At 42.1% G+C, this 22,322-nt stretch overlaps 1 protein-coding gene across 1 annotated transcript in view; it reads left to right on the top strand.

The window, feature by feature from the left end:
• prkcbb (protein kinase C, beta b) overlaps nucleotides 1-22,322 on the top strand; it is a 90,313-nt gene that overhangs the window by 53,503 nt on the left and 14,488 nt on the right. The window contains exons 8-15 of the mRNA XM_006798042.2: nucleotides 91-187; nucleotides 6,301-6,444; nucleotides 12,978-13,151; nucleotides 15,057-15,148; nucleotides 16,115-16,177; nucleotides 17,123-17,261; nucleotides 19,587-19,667; nucleotides 20,162-20,269. Of these exons, the coding sequence (XP_006798105.2) occupies nucleotides 91-187; nucleotides 6,301-6,444; nucleotides 12,978-13,151; nucleotides 15,057-15,148; nucleotides 16,115-16,177; nucleotides 17,123-17,261; nucleotides 19,587-19,667; nucleotides 20,162-20,269 (898 nt within the window). The remainder of the gene's footprint in view (nucleotides 1-90; nucleotides 188-6,300; nucleotides 6,445-12,977; nucleotides 13,152-15,056; nucleotides 15,149-16,114; nucleotides 16,178-17,122; nucleotides 17,262-19,586; nucleotides 19,668-20,161; nucleotides 20,270-22,322) is intronic.

The following is a 22,322-nucleotide window of genomic DNA, read 5'->3' as shown; positions in this document are numbered from 1 at the left end:
CAGCAGCTTCAGTTAATGGCAGCAGTTAAACACCCCAATTGTATAAACTAATTGGGAATTGATTTGACTGGAAATATTCTCTCACTTTAGGTTTAAGCTGCTCTCCCAGGAAGAAGGCGAGTACTTCAATGTACCCGTCCCTCCGGAGGGGGAGGAGGGCAACGAGGAGCTACGGCAGAAATTTGAGGTGTGTGTGCATTAAAATCATAAAAGTTGACGTAAGGTGCAGGTGATTAAAGGGTTACCTGTGTGCGTGCGTGTGTGTGTGTGTGCATGTGTGTGAGGACTATGCATCTGTGTGTCTGAGTGAGGGCCACTCTGGGAGAGCTGTTAGCAGTTGGCAGGCACACTTATAGCACCATCCGGTCTGGCACACTGCAGGCCCAGTGTGTGCGTGTGTGTGTGTGTGTGTGTGTGTGTGTGTGTGTGTGTGTGTGTGAGTAACAGCTGACCAGTAGGCCCATTCATTTGGCAGCGTTGAGGATAACCACTTTGTTTTTTTCTCTCTCTCTCTTTTGCTCGCCTCCTTCTGTCTTTGTGACACTCAGCCACAAACCTGAAAGACTTTTTGTGAATGTGTTAAAATAGTGATGTTAGTAGCAAATTTGCTTCTGTCACAGTTTAGGAAAATGTTCTTGCAGGGCATGTTAAAAAAAAGAAAAGATGAAAAATACACAGTTTGTTTGAAATACAGTATTGCCCAAAGGTCTTTAACCCCACCCCCAATTTTTTCATGCATTAAATATTGTTTTTCAGGTCTGACGCTTCTATTGTTCTCAACTTGTACAGTTTCCTTAAATTTTTTAGAGACATGCTGCACACCATACTGAGATCCACTCATTTTTCTGAATCTAGCTAATCCTGATGGTGCAAAAATATTACTTTTTATGTCTGTGAAACAGCATTACCATTGGCATGTTTTTTGGCAGGTTTGGCAAATTATGTATTTTTGTGGCTACTAGTAACAAAGGAAAGACACTATTTACAATTGGTGCTGGGTCATCCCCTGAGTTAGGGGCTTTTTTTATTCTTGAATGACTCGTGGCTCATAGTTAAGTGGCTTAACAGAAAATAAAAATTTTTGAAAGAGCTTCAGAAAGTTGAAGAAATGAAGACTTTTACACAGTACTGTATGTGACATGTGTGTGGGACTTTTTTCTAATTGATAAGAAGATTGGCACCACTCCCGTGTCTGCACACAGACACTGGGGGATAAAACAGTTTCCTCTGTTGAAGGCCGACATGAGTGTAGGGGGATAAAACTTTTAAGGTTTTGACCAAGAAACGGTGAACTAAAAATGCAGGACACAGAATCAGAGTTTAAAAGGTTGATTGTGGAGGGAAGTGTAGAGTGGAAAGTTCCAGGCAAGTGGCGTGCCCCGGAGGTCTGTGGCTGAGCTGGCGGGGAGGAGAGAGGCAGGGTTTGCAAACCTGAGAGGTGAATTGCAGGCGAGCGGGTTTAGAGGGCAGCTGGCTGACACACACAAGGAGAGATGAGTTCACAAGAGCTAGAAAACTGTTAATGGATCAGACCTTGCATGGGGGACGATTACAAAAAAGAGATTTTCCCTTCATTAGATAGTTTTGCTATAACTCTTCTTGATTGCGCCTTTATTTTAACATTCACAAGTTTAATGTAAGTGCGCTGCAGTATTCTTTATGGCTAATTGTTTGAATGTTGGCTTCATAGGGAAGCTATTCCTGCCTTCTATCCTCCCTTTCTCTCATCGTTCCTCCTCCCTGTCCTCATTCAGTTTCCCTCTCCCTCCTTGTCTTATCTTTTTTGTCCGCTGTCACCTTTGCAGCCCGCCTTGTGATTTTCTTTCTTTTAATCTGTATTTCTTTCCCATGTCTCCTCAAGGTCACGCTCCTCAGACGTTTACTGAGACAAATTCTCGGGGGGGGCAGATGTCACACACGCACACACAGAAACATGCGCGTCCACACAAGCTTGAATTCAACCTCTGGGGTGAAGCCTTCAGAGAGGTTGCAATCAGAAAGAAAGACACAGATGCCTCCATCTCATACACATGATGAAACTCAGAATAAGATATGAAGGAGAAGGCGATTTGACCTTTACGATAAATTTGCTCTCATTTTCCTGTATGCTGATTACATTCGGTTTACAGTTCGCTGTAAATGTGTGGGAAAAGCATCTAGAACAGCTTGTTGGAAGACAGCTGGGACTTCAGCGTCACCACTGATATTTGGGGGAGCAGTGTTTGCCTGGTGTCACGGACTGATATCAATTGATTTCAAAGGAGTTTCTGCAACACACATTGGTACCATGTGGTAACTGTAACTAACCGCATCATTAACAAGTGCTTTAAATGTATTTTAGGGGTGGAAATCAAGAAGTAATAACACTTTATTTTACCGTGTCCGATACTTTGCCTTTTTGAGATTGGTAAACGCTCTTCGGCGCATGTTCTGATCAAATTTGGCACCACTATATTGATAATTGTGTCACCAGAGAAGGCAGTAAAATATATTGGTACATCAGTATTTTGTCCCAGCCTTATTGTACTCAGCCAGTACACAAATCTACTTGTAATTAAGAGGGCACAGAGTTTTGCGGGGTGGGGTTTCAGTTCTGAGGACCTTTAATGACATCCTTCTGTTTGCATTCAGCATTTGTCTGGTGGTCTTTTATCATCTGCATGGCTTTAGCGTCAAACATAAGGCCTGCGTGCCAGAATCAGCCTGACAAAGACCCCAATCTGGCCCGCTGGCAGGCTTTGGAAAATGTAAAGGGCATAGATTTTGGTCTTTTAACTGTAGTTTTAAACCTCATGGACATTGACAGTACAGCAAAGTAATTCAGTTATAGATTTACACACATTCTTCCAATTTAAGCTCAAAGAGTCATGCTGACAGATTTCTTTCATTTACTACAGCAGCATTTCTTTACCATGTAGAAAACCTGAGATATAATGTTACAATTGCTCTTCTTTGTCTTACATTAAGATCTCTCATTGATTGAATGCGTAGTTAAACCTTTTACACTGACAGAAATTGGAGTTTCACCAGTTCGGCCCACATAAGATCAAAGTGGGCTGTATGTAGCCCGCTGTATAAAACGAGTTTGACATTCCTGCTTTAGACAGAGTTAGTGCGAGAGCGGCATTACTCTGCAGGCTTTGCCTTCAGCATGCTCCGCTGCTCGCAAACACCTTGACTGTTCCCGCTTGTTTGTGTGTCTGTGTGTGTTTGCGTGACAACAGATGGAGACAGATAGAGGCTTTTATCCATTGATGAGCTGAGAACTGTATGGCGTGCACCACACGCAGTGCAGGGAGCCGCAGAGCAGTGGCAGTGAGGAAATGACTGCAGCGGCACAGGACAAAAAGTGCAGAGACCGTCAGTGTGGATCATCAGTTTAAGATAAGATTGGAAAAAAGATTAGATGTGCTCTGCCTGTACCTCTGTTTCTGAGCGAGGACGCATGTATTAATTAAGATTAATATACTAAGAGCATTTTAAAACTGAAGCGCGGCTTAACAAAGTAGAGAATACGATTAAAATTCTTACAAGGGAGATAAGACGAGAGGGAATGACAAGGTCGAGACAGAGAGATGGTTAGAAATGAAGAGCGAGCAGAGGACTGACAGCTGCTGATACACACGAATAAATGGAAAGTTAGAGACAAAGGCCAAATCTATAAAGATGAAGGTGAAAATGAAACAGAATAAATGATAAACGAAACACAACGGGAAAGATTTCTGTCTTTCAACACATTTTGATTGTTTCACAGTAAAATTTAAAGGCATGGAGTTATGTTTACGTCTGTGGCTTCAGTATCTTAAAGTCAGTAATTATTTGTGTGCGCTTAGTGGTTTTTATATAAACTGAAAAAAAAAAGATAAAAAAGATCTTTCTGGTTCTTGCCAGTAAAGGTTACAAATGCAAACACAAACAAATATCATACTTTACACATGAGCACTATGTAGAAGTCTTTTTGCCACACTGTGTTTTATTGCGTGCACTAGTTTTTAATTAATTTTGCAGTCAGACAAAGGAAAACAGTGGTACATGTCACTGAAACTGTAAATGGCTTGTATTTGTATAGCGCTTTACTTAGTCCCTAAGGACCCCAAAGCACTTTACACTACATTCAGTCATTCACACACACATTCACACACTGGTGATGGCAAGCTGGGGCGCACTGACAGAGGCGAGGCTTCCGGACACTGGCGCCACCGGGCCCTCTGACCACCACCAGTAGGCAACGGGTGAAGTGTCTTGCCCAAGGACACAACAAGCCGGGGCTCGAACTGGCAACCTTCCGATTACAAGACGAACTGCCAACTCTTGAGCCACGATCGCCCCGTAAAACCGTGACACGATCCCAATTACAGTTAGTGCGTGCAATGAACTCACAATCTTTGTTGCACCAAGACAGCAATAAAATGACAATAAGCTGGCAACAAGAGTCAGTCTGCTACCAGTTGTGATTGAATGGGGTCAATTTAGCAATTACATGCAATCTGTTCATGATAATACAGAGATTAAATGTGATAAATCAGGGAAAATCTCAAATATATTCACATTACCTCCATTCAGAGGAAATTTCACCAAGCATAGTTTTCAGAAAGAGTGAAAAGGTGGCCCCAAGGAGCAGAGTCACAGAAATGGAGGACATTGAAAGGGATTTTATTTACAGTGAATCAACAAATTAAAGTTAGTGAGGCACAACTGGTGCAGATTTAGTGAGGGGAAAAAACTGAGTTAGAAATAAAGGAGCTGCTGTAACTAAATTAAACAAAGGGAAAAGCAAATGGTGCTTACTCGTCACACTGTTGTGCAAGAGGGATCAGAGGGGTTACCAAGAGAGGCCAAGATGGGGAGACGAGATTGCAGGCAGGCAGGTGAGTGGGGAAGCCAGGTGGGTTACTCCAGAAAGCTTAAGGTTTGTAGTTCTTCCAAATATGGTTTCATGGGTCTGGAGACAGTAAGACTAAACTAAAGTAGCAACAGGAAAAACAGGTTTATAACTTGAAGCAAAGGAATAGGAGAAACAGTAGAGATCCTAAAGGTTACCACAAAGGCTGCAATAATGATCTGGCAAAGAACTGCCGCTCCGTTGCTGCCCTGATAAGGGAGATCAGACACAACTATGTGAGGCAAACCATCCCCAGCCTGTCCAGACTCTCACAATGGTCAGTCTCAGGGCGTTTTCACACCTACAGTTCGTTTACTCTGGATTGAATCAGTTGATGAGTTTGTGAACTTGTAGCGTTTCCCCATGGTTTGTTTTCTTTTTGCAGAGAGAAAAATCCAAGTGAACTCAAACCAAAATGCGTCACCACTTACTAGATGAGAATATTCAGTCTGCTTATTGGCCAGCTGTGTCTGGACCGGGAGCAACAAAAGTAAATACAGGAAGAAGGTTCTGTGTTCCGGAATACTACAAGCATGAACATGGAGAATGTTCATTCCACGGCTAGTTGCTAGCTCATACAGACGTTTGGACATCTATACTACCTCCTACATCCCAGAGTACAGAGCATGCACGGCTCCAGGAAGTTTTTAGCTCAGACTTGAAACGTACACCCGGTAGTTGGTTCGGATCGAGGTCAGATCACATTCACACCATAGATAAACTGCATTAAAGTTCATTTGGAACCATCTAAAAGGTCTCAGTGTGGTCGTTTTGGTCCACACCCAAGTGCGATTACCGTGTTCACACCTGCACAAGTGAAACACACCAAGGGGGAAAACAAACCAGATATCAATTTAAACAGAGTAAACACTGCAGGTATAAAAACACCTTCAGAGTCGGACCTAATTGTTTGGAGACGGGTTGCCTCCCAGTGGGTGACCTGGGGTTGAGGGTGTCGCATGTTCTGAGCGACCGGTAACTTGTTATCAGTAAAGTGAATGCAAAAAACATTCTATGCAATCACCAGGAAGCCACGACAGCCATCTCCTGGAAGTTTCCAGAAAACTAGAGCTACTGTGACTGGTCCATATTATGTCATTATGGTTATAAACCATATAAACCATTAAGAGCAGATCTTTAATTCTCAGTTGTTAGGTCTTATAGTCATGCTTACCAATCTGTCTCTGATTTGATCGCTGTTTATGGCAATTACGCAGGTGTTTTCAAAATTACTAATAGTATTCATTAACATTAAAATGCTACAAAAAGCACTTCTTAATTAAGTCCAGATGGCTCAATAACACCAACATCCTCATCCTGACATTTTTTAAAAATATTAGCTCACAATGAAATCCTGGAGTCGGGTGCCAAGTTTGTTTTGCCTAATTTCTTCTTTATTTTCTCTCACCCCCATCTAGAGGGCTAAAATTGGTCCTGGGAAGAACACAGAAGGGAAGTCAGCCAACGCCGCATCCCGGTTCGACTCCAATGGCAACCAAGACCGCATGAAGTTGTCTGACTTTAACTTCCTCATGGTGCTGGGCAAGGGCAGCTTTGGCAAGGTAAGACGTGATGTTTAAGTGTGTGTGTGTGTTACTGTTTTTGATATCTAACACCATCGACTTGGTGGGGATGCCAGATGGAAATTAGCCTGCATGGCTAAATCTGGCACATTTGTATTATACGCTTCTGCCAATTAATATTTTCACTTTTTAAATAAAGTAAACAAAAAATAAACATTTTCTATGGGATACAAAGTACAGTCAAAAAGAACAGCGGCCTCACCCTTAAAATCCCAAAATCAGCAAAATCATAGCTTAACAACTTGCTATATATTATGCTCCCTGTGACTCTGGCCTCTTAATTTACATGTAGTTTAAGTTGATATATGAGCCAGCTATCATGGATACAGAAAACCTTGGTTTTTTTATAACTTGTGTGCCATAGCAAATATATCTGGGAGGCTCTTGTTTGTCTGTGTGTTTGTGTTTGTTTGAGCATCAGAGCTTTGCTGTATAACTGCAAACAGAGCTTACAGCAAAGGAAAGAAAACATGGCCAAAAAGAGGAGATGGAGACAGAGGGAATCAAAGGTGATGAAGCACGAGTAGGACCGAGGTGGATGAAGAGAAAGAGGTGAGGAAGATGATGTGACAAACAGGTAGGCGATGGAAGAAGAGAGGCGAGAGATGTGAGGCATCGCGACAAGGTTGACGTGAATAAAATGAGCGAGAGGTAAAAACGTCGGACTGAATGAAAAGCGGGAGAGTAGGAAAAGGGGGCGGGGGGTGTTAGAGGGATGTGAATGAATGAAAATCAAGGCAAGAAACAGGAAGAATGGGAAGATGCTGTGAAAGCCAGACAGAGGGGTAGAGCAGCAGGGTGGAGGGAGACCGAAGTGACATAAAGAGCACGAAAGAGAGAGAGAGAGACCATTGTCTGAGTATCAGACTTGTATGTCGGCTGCCTGTTTCCATGGTAACAAGCATTTAAAGCTACACTGATGCGTCATTGTAATGGAGCCTGAGTTGAAGCGCGATCATTACTGGAATACCCAACTCACACAAACACAGACTGCTGAAGCATGCAGAGATACACAGCTTCAGCAGAAGACAAAGTGTACACACACACACACACAAGCAAACACACATGTTGGAAAGCACATTCCTGCAAATGTAAATCCAACAGTCATTTTAGTCTGTGCTATGCAGACGCACACACGCACCAGGACATTTTGTGAAACGAGTCGGTCACATGACGTGTGTGTCACTTTAAAGGTTCCTGAGTGTGCGTGGGAGGCTGGTAGGACCTGCTGCCACACAACCGGAGTAACACAATACTGCTGCAAACACTTCTCTGTGATTATAGGACACATGTGCAGTCAAGAGGGCACGCTTCATTTTGGCCTGCCTCATCATTCTTTATACGCATGCATCGCGGCGTAATAAGAGCTGGAGTTGCACAGACACACAATAATAACTTCAAGTTTACAGCTGCTGCTTCCCAAAGGCAGTCGGCAGTCTCATTTTCCTACGGTGCCACAGCAAAAACAGGCATTGCTGTGCAGAATAATGAATTTTAGCAAATTTAATAATAGCCAAAAGCAAAAATTGTCATTACTGTAAGGTCAAGGGTGTCAAACATGAGGCCCAGGGACCAGAATCAGCCCAGCAAGGACTCCAATTCGGCCCACTACACAGCTTCAGAAAATATGAAGGAGGGCATAACGCTTTTTTGGACATTTATCGTACAGTTTCATTGGTTCGGTCCACTCAAGATCCAAGTGTGTTGGAAATGGTCCACAACATAAAATACATTAAGGACTTATATTCTGAGAGTTTGTAGCCTTCTTTTTTTGAAAACACTGTAGAATAGACAGTAAGGCGTGAGGATACCACAGGGGGGACTGACACAGGCTCCCTGCAGTAGCCTTTGAGCATACGGGTGAGGAATTGTGTTAGGATACATGAATGTTCCCTTTGGTTTTTTGGTGAGACACAGTAACACAATACCAGCAATAACACTTCAGCTGAGAGATGCATGTATTTTTAATCGCTGTAAAATCATTTTTGTGTTGCCAACATCCTTGCCTGGATTTGTGGCAATGGCTACAGTGTTGAATTATCCCTGGAAGCACAACATCTGGAATTATTAAAAAAAAATATCTCTGCACTTTCCATACTTTGCACAGCCATCCAGTGGGCCTGGTTTGGAACCTCTAATAGGCCACAAACCTCATGCTTGAAAAGCCTCTAGACCAGCTAAGACTGTGTGGTAGTGGGCTATTACACAACAAATTAGTTCTTTGTTACAGTTTCCCCCCTTTCTCCTCCCAGAAGACACTGCAGCCTGAGATTTGCTGCACACAGAAGAATAATTATTTGAGTAATGAACAAACTGATGGTATTTAAAAAGAAATGTTCTTCAAGCCCACCACACAAACACTGTAACTAAAGCCACTGCAGACATGATCCAAATGCAAAAGGAAGTCTTAAAAGTCTGTTTTCATTTAGGTTTTCTTGGAACACTCAATGCCTCAGTGGAAACAACAGCTGCGTATACTATATATAATAAATGACCGTTTTTAATGATACACACAGCCCACTGTGATGCAGCACAGTGCAGATTCTTGCAGGGCAGCATTTATTTTGCCTGGATAAATTCACTGTGCAAGGTCAGCAGAGAAAACACAGCGGCATCATTTACGACACATGACAGCTAATATCCTCGGGACGGCTTTCTGGCAAACGACCCTGAAAAACTTCCCAGGGTGCAAACAGTGACACACATGCTGCAACCGGTCTATGAGTGGGTCAGACACCAAATATCCTTGTGGTCAAGCACAATAACTGGGAAGGTGAAAAAACAAGGATAATAAATGCAGAAGTTAAAATGTGTAATCGATGGTGGTGTAATGATGCCAAAAAGATCATGTTGTTACTGTCTGACCTGTGCGTTTGATGTCTTTCTCCTGTGCTGGTCTTGTCCTTGTGGTTGTATAAAATGAACTTTGGGCCAGATGGTGTCCTTCCTCTCTGTTTCAACTCTATAAAGTTTGTATTTACATAAAGTCACGCTGCCACCATATGCACACACACACACGCACACACTCAGTTGTGTCCAACAAAGTATACTACCAGCTGAAGTTTTTAAAACTGGCAGCTGTATAACCAAAAACGCATATTAATACCCTGATACGTGCTCACGCACACACCCGTCTACATATATAACTGCGTCTCTTTGTCCATCTGTGCTGCACTCCCCACAGAATACCGAACCCAGTAACCTCTCTGCATTATCATACCTGAATATTTATAAGACATAAACAGCAAAGTTGCTAAGTTTCTCATCTCAGAGGGGAAAAGCGGGAATAGGAGGTCACTCTTATTGCTCCATTCTTAAAGAATTTAGAGAGAATAACGAGTGTGACATCAATGTGTTTGCACCGCGAAGCTGCTGCTCATTTCCTGCCTCTAAATAATGAGTAAGAAGAAGTAATTTTGTTTATTTCTTACATCTTTGTGGTATATGTTTCTATTTGCAGACATACAGCCGGTAGAGATCAAGCTTGTGTTCTTTCTCACGGCTGTATCTGTTAGCCTCAGAGGAATGGTCAAGTGGAATTTTGGTGACTAGGTTCGCCCTGTGGTTTGTGCAAATTAAAATTGAATGTTTAATAATAGATATAAATGCTCAGTACAACTGAATGAAAAACAACTTCTTGAGTTTACAAAAGTCATTTAGCCTCGTGTGAACTACACATCATAGAGGCGATACTGTGGCAAACACCGCAGTCTTTCCACAGCATTCTAAAATGTACGTTGGTGCCTTTGTCCTTATTCCAAGCAAGAAATAATTGAAATACCTTCACTACTAAGCAGAGATGGGCAGCAATGCATTACAAGTAACACATTACCGTAATCTGATTAATTCTTAAGGTAATGAGTAAAGTAATTATTGCAAAAAAGTAATTGGATTACTCCTACTTTCCCGCAACCACGCTGTGTTACTGTGTTACTTAATCGTGATTTTGTTTGCAAGAGTGTCTCATGACAATGACGTACGAGCGTGTGACGCCCGTGGCAGCAACAAACGTGTGCAGATCAACAATGGATCATATGGAGTGCAGGAGATAGTACGACCATGCAGCGTTTAAAGCGTGGAAGTACTGACATTGCTTTGAGTTCGAGTCCCTAAAAAGTGACAGAAACATTAGCATCCGTTGTACAGTCTGCGTGGGAAGAAAACTTCTTTTCACAGCGAAAAATTAAACTTCAAATCTGAGCAAGCACCTAGCACGCTTCCACGGGAACGTGAAATTCACAGAGCGACCCCCGGATCCCCCAACTGACATGACCGCTGTGGCACCAGGCAAACCTCTGCGTGCTCCGCTCTTGCTAAACAGGTGAAAACAGATTTAAGAGCAACAGGATTTAGTGCTGCTGAATCTTTGATTTTATTTATTTTTTGCTGTGTTTTACTTGCATCTATTTGAAAGAGTGTAAACACATACAAAAAAACTATTTTTATGCTGGAATATGCAGAAAATAGGTTTGAATGTTAAGTAATAAGTAACTAAGTAATAAAGTAACTAATTACTTTTGGAAAATAAGTAATCAGTAAAGTATTGGGATTACTTTCTTGGAAAAGTAATCAGTAATTAGTAATGAATTACTGTTTTCAAGTGACCACCACTGCTACTAAGTCACAGTGACTTTCTGTAAAAAAAAGACAAGTGTGAAAAATGAAGCACAACCTTATTGCTTCCATAGGAATGAGGGGGTAACATTAGCCAAATTATTAGCTGATTATTAGCACGTGGAAAGATAGAAGCAGAGGCTTTAGCAGTTTGCTGCTCTGTAGCATTCAGGTGTCTGTTAACACAATGCCACAATCTCCCCAGGAGTGAACGTCCCAGCAAATTCAGTTCAAGGTCAGGGTCAGAGAAACTACAGACAGATTGTACAGACCTCAGTTAGCATGTTAAATGTAAAAGCTCATGACAGTACAGAAACAAAACTGAAGGAACCACAAGAGTTCTTCCACAATATTCTTCAAAAAGAGGAGAACGAAGCTGTTTGACACCACATTTGGCAACAAACAAACACAGTATATGAGCGCAAACGCCTCATACCAGCTGTCAAGCATGATGGTGGAGGGGTGATGATTTGGGGTTGTTTTGCAGCCACAGGACCTGTGCATCTTACAGTCATTGAGTCGACCAGAGTCACATGTAGTAGTACATTTATATGCCTCTAGGTTAAAATTCAACATATAAGGAACAGTTAATTTTGTAGCTGTGTGGTTAGATAGGCTGAAACACACCAACTCTCTGCATTTCTCAAACTATCTCAATATTACCTTAAACATGAATGCTGCACACACACCCTCAACAGGCTCCTGTAAATCCTTTCTTTCTTTGAAGGTTGAATTTAATTGAACTTTTGCTCTGGTCACAAGTCTGTGTGAACCTTTCATGACACCTGGTCCACATTTGGCAACCACATAAAGGTAATCACAATTCAGGGTGTGTTTATTTTCATTTATGTGCATCTCATAAGTGGATTACAAGAAGCTGTCATCCCTGAATTCCCAATAAAAAGTCAAACTTGAGCGCTGCCAGGCAGTTTCTGAGTTTGCCCATGTGTCCCTCACAACGCCCTGCCCTTCTTATAATTCATTTAACCTTTTTTTCTCCTTTTTAATCCCAGTCTCTTCACCTATCAACCTTCCTTTATCTACAGTTTCCCCACACTGTGAACCATATGATCCAGGAAATGTGAAATAAGCTCTTTTTACTTTGATTTTTGTCTTCTTTGTCTTTTTTTCTCCTTCGCTTCATCCTTACTGTTCATGAAGGGCAAAAGGAAGTCGAACAGTATAAAAATCTTTGAGGAACTCTGACTAATATTAACGTTATCACAAGAAGAACCACTGGCTAAGCGCTTTCTCCCCTTGCAGGGAGATTGCTGCAGCAGCCTTTAGGTTTTGCGTCCTCTAACGGCACCATTATGTTTAATACTTGTAAGAGTGGCGAGTTTCAAATTCATTATGTAATTAATGGTTGTTAAAGCCTTGCTAGCCATCCAGCAGTGTTTATTGAACACAGATTTTGTGGCTTACAGAACAGGCCTTTAAAAAATGTCTCGATTACGATTAATTTTTGTTATCTCGCACAAATTGTACCCATGTAATTTATGTGATGTATAAAAATGGCTTTGAGTGACTCTGTAAGCGGCTTCACGCCGTCCCATTTTCCTCTTTCTCTCCCTTCTTATTCCCCTGGTTATTTCGCCTCCATTGGCGTCTTGAAAAGTGATGAATCGGTTTCTTTTTGTCTTTTTTCTCTTTATTTCTTACTTTGACTGTCTAACCCAAAACAGTCAGAGAAGCTTTCCTTCATCGCTCTGATCCTTTATCCCCGTCCTTCACAATACCTCCCCTGTTTCTCCTGTTTCTCCTTTTCTCTCTCTGTTTCTTTCCCTTCTTTGTTGGTACAGAGCCATGACAGCAGCTGTGAGCCTTAAAGATTTTGAATATTGATGAATTCATCTTCTTGCATTTCCCACATGTTCTTTGTTCGCCCTCTCTCTAAGGTGATGCTGGCAGAGCGCAAAGGAACCGAGGACCTGTACGCTATAAAGATCCTGAAGAAGGACGTCGTGATCCAAGATGATGACGTAGAGTGCACCATGGTGGAGAAGAGAGTGCTAGCTTTAGCTGGAAAGCCCCCATTCTTAACGCAGCTGCACTCTACCTTCCAGACTATGGTGGGTGGGCCGACATGTTCCCACCGAATATACCTCACTGAGATATATTCATTTTATTTTATACAAACTAAAAAGCTGCCCTGTTTTAACTTGTCACTCCTTAAATTTAATTGGCACTTTCAGTCATCAACAAGAAGAATATACTGTCATGTTCACCATCATAGATCTCACACAAGTAATAGACATTAATACCAATGCTGAACACTTTTTTAGGTACACCTTGTTTTCACCTTGAGAATTGCCTTCATTCTTCATGGCACAGATTTAACCGGGTCATGGAAACATTCCTTATTTATTCTGGTCCATGTTGACATGGCTGCATCACACATGTTAATCTCCCATCTCACCACAACTCACTGTTGCATTCGAGAAACCATGATTTGAGCTTTGTGACACAGTGTGTTATCCTGAGGATGGTGCACTGTAGGCAAAAAGGCTGCTAAGTTGGTACTAAGGGGCCCACAGTGTGCCAAGAAATACTATTACACCCCCACACAAGGCAGGAGGAATCTGAGGTTTCATGTTGTTTATGCTAAATTCTGACCTTCAACACTAATCAGACCAATGCTTTTCAAATATTTTAATCCAGTTTTGGTAAGATTGTGTGATTTGTATTCTCAGTTTCCTGTTCTTAACAGGAAACAACAAACATTCCACATTCAAAGTCACCTAAATCCCATTTCGCCCCCTTTATGATGCTCAGCTTGGACTTCAGCAGGTCACCTTCACCGTGTCTACATGCCTGAGTGCATAGAGCTGCTGCCATGTGATTGGCTAACTGGATATTTGCATTAACAAGTAGTTGAACAGGTGTAGCTTCTAAAGTGGTGGTCTGTGTATTTGGAAGGAATTTTAGACCCGGTTTCTCAAAATGTAATTTATACTTTAACTTTATATTGTGTATTTTTTATTTATTCGTTTTGTTATTCAGTCTATGTGGATTATATTAACCTTTCAGTGGAAAAATGTAGAGTTTTTTGGTTTTTTTAATATATCTGGTTACACATGCTACCAAACACAAAAAAACATCTGGGGTGACTGCTTACCTGTTGTCCCAAGTTTACAGCTGGAATGCACAAACTTTTTAATGTGCATTAGTCCTAATGATGAGGCAGCAGAGGAGTAAATATAGCTCTCCTGCTTCATTAACACTCATCTCTGCATTCTCACTGATTAGTGATGTGTTGTAAACGAATTTGAATGACAAAAGTAAATAAAACCGATCTGATACTGACACACACACCTACACACACACACATTTATAAAAACTTAACATGTGCATGTTAATCCTGCTCAGCACTAATTCTCTGACTGGAGGGCTTTTGTACATCAAATTCAGTTATTGCATGCAGGCAGTTATTACAGTCATGCATACACACATCCATACAGTAATATTGCGCCTATGCAGTGCATACGCAAATACAGTTAAACCACACACACTCACGCACACACAGATACTATAGGCTCGCACACAGAGCAAACAGCTGCTCATAAGACTTATCAGGGAGTACAGACTCTAACACTAAAAAACTTCACAATAAACTCCAGAACGCACACACACACACCAAATCCCTCCACATTTTCTCACTTACTGAAACTTATTGGCAATTTCTGTAGATAATGGAGGACTACAGGTCACTAAATTGATGTCACTGTGTTCCCTCAGTTGAAGACTTATTGGATCCACCGACAACCCAATCACCACTTTTCTCCCCGTCCTCCTCACTTCCTCTGTCATATTTTCTGCATCTCTCCTCTGATCTTCTCTCAATTCGCGCATCAAACTCACAGCGGTCCCTTCCACCTCCACAGTATTTTACGCTCCTTTGACCTCTCATCCATTTTTATTAACGTGCACTTTGTGACCCGTCTTTCTCTGCTTGCCCTTCTACGCCCCCTCCACAGGACCGTTTGTATTTTGTCATGGAGTACATAAACGGCGGAGATCTCATGTATCAGATACAGCAGGTCGGCAAGTTCAAAGAACCTCACGCTGTGTGAGTACACAGACACACACACACACACACAGAGAAAATCAGAGCCCCGTGAAAGCAGGTGTTTCACACTTTAGTAATACCTGTTTAAATCGTGGCGAATAAGCCATCATCAGCTTGACTGGTGATGGATGAGCAATCCCAGCAGAGCCCGGAGGTGAAATATGTTGTTTGCCCCCAATGCAGCTTGCTGCTCTGAAGAGCTTCAAAGAAATGAAAGTAATCCAGCAGCTCCTGAGAGTTTTCAGTGCATGGCGCAGTACCTCCAGAACTGCAGAATATAATTACGGTGGCTGGCGAGATCGCTGGTGTCAAGCCCAACCAGCAGGCTGACACATTTGACAAGTGGGGCTGTCGGTGTCGAGCGAGAGTTGAGGAGTTAGCCCTTCATGTAATTCATAGAGAATTAAAGTTTCTTCCCTATGGCTGAAGGTTCAGACTGCAGAGGGGGTAAGTCGAAGTACACGAGGAACTCTTTTAACTAAGGCCATCAGCTTGTTCGCTCTCTTTTTTTTATTAAACAGGAAATCCTTCTCCACGGATGATTAAATTGCTTTGAACTTCAGTGTTGCAGTGTCTTTTTGTATATTGAGAGCTTCTGTATTTATTCTTTAATGCTGCTGCTCATCATTCTGAGCACAGAAAGAACATCTAATTAGCTCCAAACGGGCTCTGCACAGTTTTCACAACCAAATGACTCTTGATGTCTTTAAAATGCACTTTTTAAACGCAGAGAGCGCATGCACGCCCGCGCAAGCGTGGCTGACTGTGCGGTCAGTCCGTCCAGACCTCTGCCGCTGATCTTATCAGCTGCTTGTTGGCCTTGAAGAGACAGGAGTGACCTTTACTCTGACACGCGCACACACGCACACAAATGATCTGTTTTCCTGCTGTCCTTTTTCTCGGCCTCTGTCTAATTGCCGTTGTTGTTGCCGTTCGTGTTTTGTGTGTGCGTGTGTGTGTGTGCAGATTCTACGCTGCAGAGATAGCGATTGGTCTGTTTTTCCTACATCAAAAGGGCATCATCTACAGGTAACATCCACAACACAACCTACTAAACGCAGAACATTAACCAAATATAGCGGAGCTCACACAGTAGTACGTACCTGAAATAGTGCAAATGAAAGTTTCCCCCTGTCTGCCCCTCTCCAGCGTATGTCGGCAATTTCTTCCTGTTAAAAGGGAGTTTTTCCTTCCCACTGTCGCCAAGTGCTTGCTCATAGGAGGTAGTTTGATTGTTGGGGTTTTCTTTGCATTATTCTAGGCTCTTTATCTTACAGTATAAAGCGCCTTGAGGCGGCTGCTGATGTGATTTGGCGCTATATAAATAAAACTCAATTGAACTGAATGAATTACTGCAATGTGCCAAATATACTCTTATACAATATGGAAGTTTATAAAATCAGGAAGTTTCAGAGTGAATTTGTGACTTGTCAGTAAAGTAGAGTTTCTTTCAGCACAGTATTAGCAGCTAGGAAAATTAAAATGAACCTGTTGTGCTCATTTCCAGCACTGTTGTGTTCTTCTTGGACTACTAGAGAAGTTTTGTATGACTGGCAGACCAAAATAATCTTAATTTGTTAGAGTGATGTCAGTTTGATCACTACTGGTGTAGCCAACGGTGAATGTGAGTTATTCAGTACTATATATGTTTTATTATAAGGTGCTTCACAAATCTAAAAGAAATGAGAAACAATGTAAATTTAACCTTTCTTCACATCTAACACATTATTTGGACTAACGCAGGCATTCACTTTAACATGAGCTGGAAGTTGTACATAATGCAGATCCGTCTGTAATGCTCAGAAAGGGTTGTACAGTCAAACTGATGCAGTCTCAATAGCTGAGGATCACATTTCACAAACCTTTTGAGCCTCTAAATTGAATTTGAATACAGATTTGCCGTTTCGAGTATCGATGCCAAGTTATGTTGATTAGTCTGTTGTTCCTTTTTGACTTTGCTTCACCCTCTCACAGAGACCTGAAGCTGGACAATGTAATGCTGGACTGTGAGGGCCACATTAAAATAGCAGACTTTGGCATGTGTAAAGAGAATATGAATGATGGAATCACAACCAAGACCTTCTGTGGCACACCGGATTACATTGCTCCTGAGGTAAAGTGCGTGTGAGAGTGATGGTGGTTGGATCGGTTGTATTGATCTCTCACTGTTCTCCTGCAGTAGCTACGCCGCTCCAAAAGAGACTAAATAAAACTTTTATTTTGGAAAAATCTTTGCTTTCTTGCAGACAACTAGAAGAGAATACTCTCGTGTTTGCATGTATGTAGCTGGAGCCATGCTTTACTTATTAATAGTACTTTGTTTCTGTCCAGATGTAACAGGAGCACTCTCTAAAGCTCACTAAAATACTACATTAAATTTGTCTAATTTGTTAAAATACCCAAAGCTGAAAATGACACATTTCAGCTTTGCACTGGTTTTTGTGCCAGACTATTTCTTGGCCAGAAGCAGGGATTTCCTCAAGTCTTGCCGTCTTTTTATGTAACGCTCAGCAGAAACGCCAACGAGCATCTCTCCATGAAAATAAACTCTCCCTTAAAGTGTCGGTGGTAGTTTGGTAGTTCTATTAGCTGGAATACATAAAGATACTTTAATTGCATTTCAGCCTCACTATCAGTTTGCTCTCATGTCAGTCAGCCCATGTAGTCTAAACGTCCCTCAGAATTAACTGACTGTGTAGGTATTATATTTGGGAACATTATTACCTCCTGGAGTCACACAATAAAAAAGCCTTTCAGTAAATTTACACCAAAAATGCACATTAAGCTTTTTTATTTTTCAGTTTTGTATTTTATCGTTTCAAAATCCTCTAACAGCACTCTGCTAAAGGCTAAAAGCACAAACAAGCACCAGACCATGAAGTAAATAGTCTACCACTGTGAACTTGGTAAGTCAGTTGCAGGTGTGGTGCACACGTCTTACGTTTGATCCATAAAACTCATAAAGCTCATCTTGCACGTGAAGCAGGTGTTTTTCTAATTGATTTTTTCTCATACAAAATAAATGTGGTGCACAAAAGTCTTTCACAAAATAGTATCTGCAGTGTTGTCTACAGTCCACAAAATGCCTGTACTGGTTTTAAAAAAAAAATGCCGCTCTGCCCCTTAAGTGCTCGTTAAGCCTTGTTAAATATCGGCAGTAGCCCTGTGGGGACGCGTACTGTACTTGTATTACAAATAACAAGAAAAAGTGAAGTCTAATTTTAAGCACTTTTAAAAATACAGCAGCTGTTGTACAAAATGAGTAAAATACATAAAAACAATGAAAAAAGAGAGCATAAATAAATAAAGCAGCACAAATACAAGGAGATCAGAACTTAAAAATAGATTTCAAAGCATCCATCCATCCATTCGCTTCCGCTTATCCTTTTTAGGGTCGCGGGGGGCGCTGGAGCCTATCCCAGCTGTCATAGGGCGAGAGGCAGGGTACACCCTGGACAGGTCGCCAGTCTGTCGCAGGGCCAACACACAGGGACAGACAACCATTCACACTCACTTTCATTCACACATTCACACCTAGTGACAATTTGATTATCCAATTAACCTATCCCCACAAGCTGCTTGTCTTTGGACAGTGGGAGGAAGCCGGAGTACCCGGAGGGAACCCACGCAACCACGGGGAGAACATGCAAACTCCACACAGAAAGACCCCGGCCTGATGTTGGAATTGAACTCAGGACCTTCTTGCTGTGCGGCAACAGTGCTAACCACCGTGCCACCGTGCTGCCTAGATTTCAAAGCATCTAAAAGCTAAACCTGATCTCCTCTGGGTTTTTGTAGTTTAGTTTTGAGTATTTGACCAGCAGACCTCAGTAACCTAGTGGGAGTGTGCAAAGTCAAAAGATCAGAGAGGTCAACCCAACCCAGTGCGATGAATTCAAAACAAAGAATAAAATCTTAAAATGATTTCTAAACCTGACTCACTGGCAGCCGGTGTAGGGGGAGCCAGTATGGGTGATATGTTGTCTCCAATAACGCTTGATGGAAAGAACGACTTATAACTGTTGACTTGGCTTCCTGTGGCTCAGGAGGTCGAGGGGGTTGTGTGCTAATTGGAAGATTGGTTGTTCAACCGCTGACACCTCAAACCTGTACGCTGAAGTATCTTTGGGCAAGATACTGAGTCCATGCCGGCTCTAATGCAGCACCAGTGTTATAATGTGAATGAGGTAGAAATGTAACCAGTAAAGGTGCTATTTCTACTGATAATAATAATAAAGATGTATCTTCAAGAACTATATTTGGCTCCTACAGTTTGTTTCTTGAAGTTTCCAGCTGAAGCTGACTTTTGGGATGTTTTTTTTTTGACTGGAGCTATTGTTTAACAGATAGGATCATTTTCTTTAATGCTGACTACCTTTGTATCATAGACTGAAGCGATGACTGCAGCATTTCTGAACAATGTGTCTCCTATGCTCAGATTATAGCCTACCAGCCTTACGGGAAATCTGTGGACTGGTGGGCCTTTGGCGTCTTGCTCTACGAGATGCTGGCTGGACAGGTTGGTCTGTGTGTGTGTGTGTGTGTGTGTGTGTGTGTGTGTATTTGTGTGTGTTCCTGTGTATCTGTGTGTGTGTGAGAGAGAAAGTGGGTAATTGCACAAAGGATGTATTAATCTTGGTTAAGGAAAAAAAAATATAACACCATCTTTGGATCCACATGAATGTGTGATTCACGCTCCTTTCAGAGCAGCGTTTTGTATTCACGGCTGAGTGTGAATAAAAACAAACACTCCTGATCTCAGCCTTTAAAATGTAACACTGTGTAATGAAAGGTTAGCTATTAAATTATATGCTATAATGAGATTTTCTCTCGTGGCATTAATAATTGTTAAAATGTGACATTTTGAAATTCTGAATATTTCATTTAGAGGCCTGCAGCTTTTAGATTCTTGTGAGAAAAAAAACAGCTTTTAATGAATGAATTCAAGTATCCTCTATTTGTCCTGTGCTGCCTTCTGCTTCTCCTCACTCATTTCTCTCCTTTCCTCTCAAGCCTCCATTTGACGGAGAGGATGAAGATGAGTTATTTCAGTCAATCATGGAGCACCACGTCTCCTATCCCAAGTCAATGTCCAAGGAGGCTGTCGCTATCTGTAAAGGGGTAAGTGTACGAAAAACACACACGCACAAAGCACGCTTTAAGCCGCGAGTCCTTGCCCGTCTCTCAAGCTCAACCTCGCTCCCTCCTCGCAAACTCACTCTCCCGCTTTCTGTCTCGCTTCCCGTATCCTCCTGACACTCTTCCCTCTTGAACACAAACATGCCGAGGAGAGAACGAGGAAGGGATTAAATCCGCTTGAGGAAAGGATGCGGGAAGATGGAGGAGGGTGAAAGGAGGAAAAGAAGGAGACATCAAAATTATCTGCATAATTAAATCCATTGTGGTGGAACATTTATTTGGAGCGAAACAACATTGTTCCCCTCTCGCTATCTTCCCCGCTTCCATCTCGCCCGCCGTCTCTGTCGTAGCGCTGTCCTCGTCCATCCTTCCCCTCGCGCTCTGCAGTGTCCATTGTCAAGCTATTGTTGTGCCTTTTTTTTTCTTCATTGTACATCCCCTCTATCTCTTTATCACACACACATACACACACATTAGATGGCTCTAATAGCTTAAGCCTGTGCAGTTGGCTGTAGAAACTCCTTTTCAGAATAGACTGGCCAGGCCTGATTGCTGCACTCGGATTATTTGTGTTTTGCGGACACACGGTTTGTGTCACACACCCTTCGTCACATACCAAAAAACTGGAGAGAGAAAAAAATATCAATAAAATATTATTTTATCTTTTGAAGTTCTGCAGTACCCACAGAAAGCACCTACACATTAACATCAGTGTGTAGCGCGAGCGTGGATGAGGACACACACGCACACATTTGTTCCAGCATGACCTGAGTCATACATCCTCCTACTAAATTTAAAGGCAAAGGCATTCATAGGTAAATTACTGACAAGTACGTTCGCTGCATTACAAACGCCCACACTGGCTGTGTTATGTATTAGTGATGATTACCGGGTTGTAGTGCTGCAACAGTGCATCCTCAGTGGAGCATGAAAGCTCGCCTCCGTCCACCCCCAGAGCTCCCTCTGCACCCTGCTAGGACTGCCTGAGTTAACTCAGTGTGTGTGTGTGTGTGTGTGTGTGAGAGAGAGAGAGTGAGAGAGAGAGTCTCGGTGTGTATGTGAAGACAACATGAAGGCTTCATTTTAAATGCTACAAGATAATTCCATTATTCTGTTCATAAAGTGGATTTTTTTCAGTGCTTTGCTATGACGTTGATGCGTTCTGTCTACATGCTGGACGCTACCTTAAATAACCTGTTGTTGTAATGGGAAAATTACCACAGTTCAAGTAATAATTTTTAACAGAAGGTGATCATTTCTTGACAAGAATGAGCAATCTGCCCTGCAGATTGAGAAGTAGTCTGATTAAAAGCAAGCATACTGATTGCAGTGTGCCTGACTCTCGTCTGTTTTCAGTTTGTGTGAACAAAGATACAGGTCTCTCTGCCTCACCGCCTTCGAAACAGAAGGCTGAATGTCTTAGGCTTCAAATAATTGAAAATAACTAAGTTCATGCCAGCCAAATAAAAGCAACACTGCACGCCTCCGATCCATTATCAGATGATTAGCGCACTTTCAGGTGTTAAAAGTCCAACTCTGCTGACGTCGCGGCGCGATTTCACAGCGTCTCAGTAATCTGAGTTCAAACAAGAAGTAAATAGTTCAATTCTTGCCAGCATGCAGTGTTTTAATAGGCTGGTGTGTTTAGATCGAATGCTTAAAAATTGTGTGTGTGTGTGGGTGTGTGTGAGGGGAGGTGGAGAGGGTTAGGACATGTGTGGAGAGGGAGTGATCATTTCCACTCCCCTGCTTCCACCCTATCAAGCATCCATATTTTATAGCCAGCAATGGGCGACCCGCACACAAACACACACACACACACATACTCACACAGGCTGCTGTTCCGGTGTGTTTTGTAGCGCTGCAGTGTTAGGTACATGATTTGTTCAACTTCATTTGATTCTACAGCAAAGAGTAATTGCTCAGATGTGTCCTCACACAAGCGAACGCAGGTGCACACAAAAGCACAAAAGTGTTTTCTGCCACTGTTCTCTTTTCTGCACTAACCACAGGAAGCTTTGTGAATGAAATCTCT

The sequence above is a fragment of the Neolamprologus brichardi genome, chromosome 4 (genome assembly GCF_056152115.1).
Source record: "Neolamprologus brichardi isolate AB-2024 chromosome 4, ASM5615211v1, whole genome shotgun sequence".
NCBI classification, from domain to species: domain Eukaryota; kingdom Metazoa; phylum Chordata; class Actinopteri; order Cichliformes; family Cichlidae; genus Neolamprologus; species Neolamprologus brichardi.
Note: the sequence above shows the minus strand (reverse complement) of the source record. Positions and strands in the feature narration are given on the sequence as shown.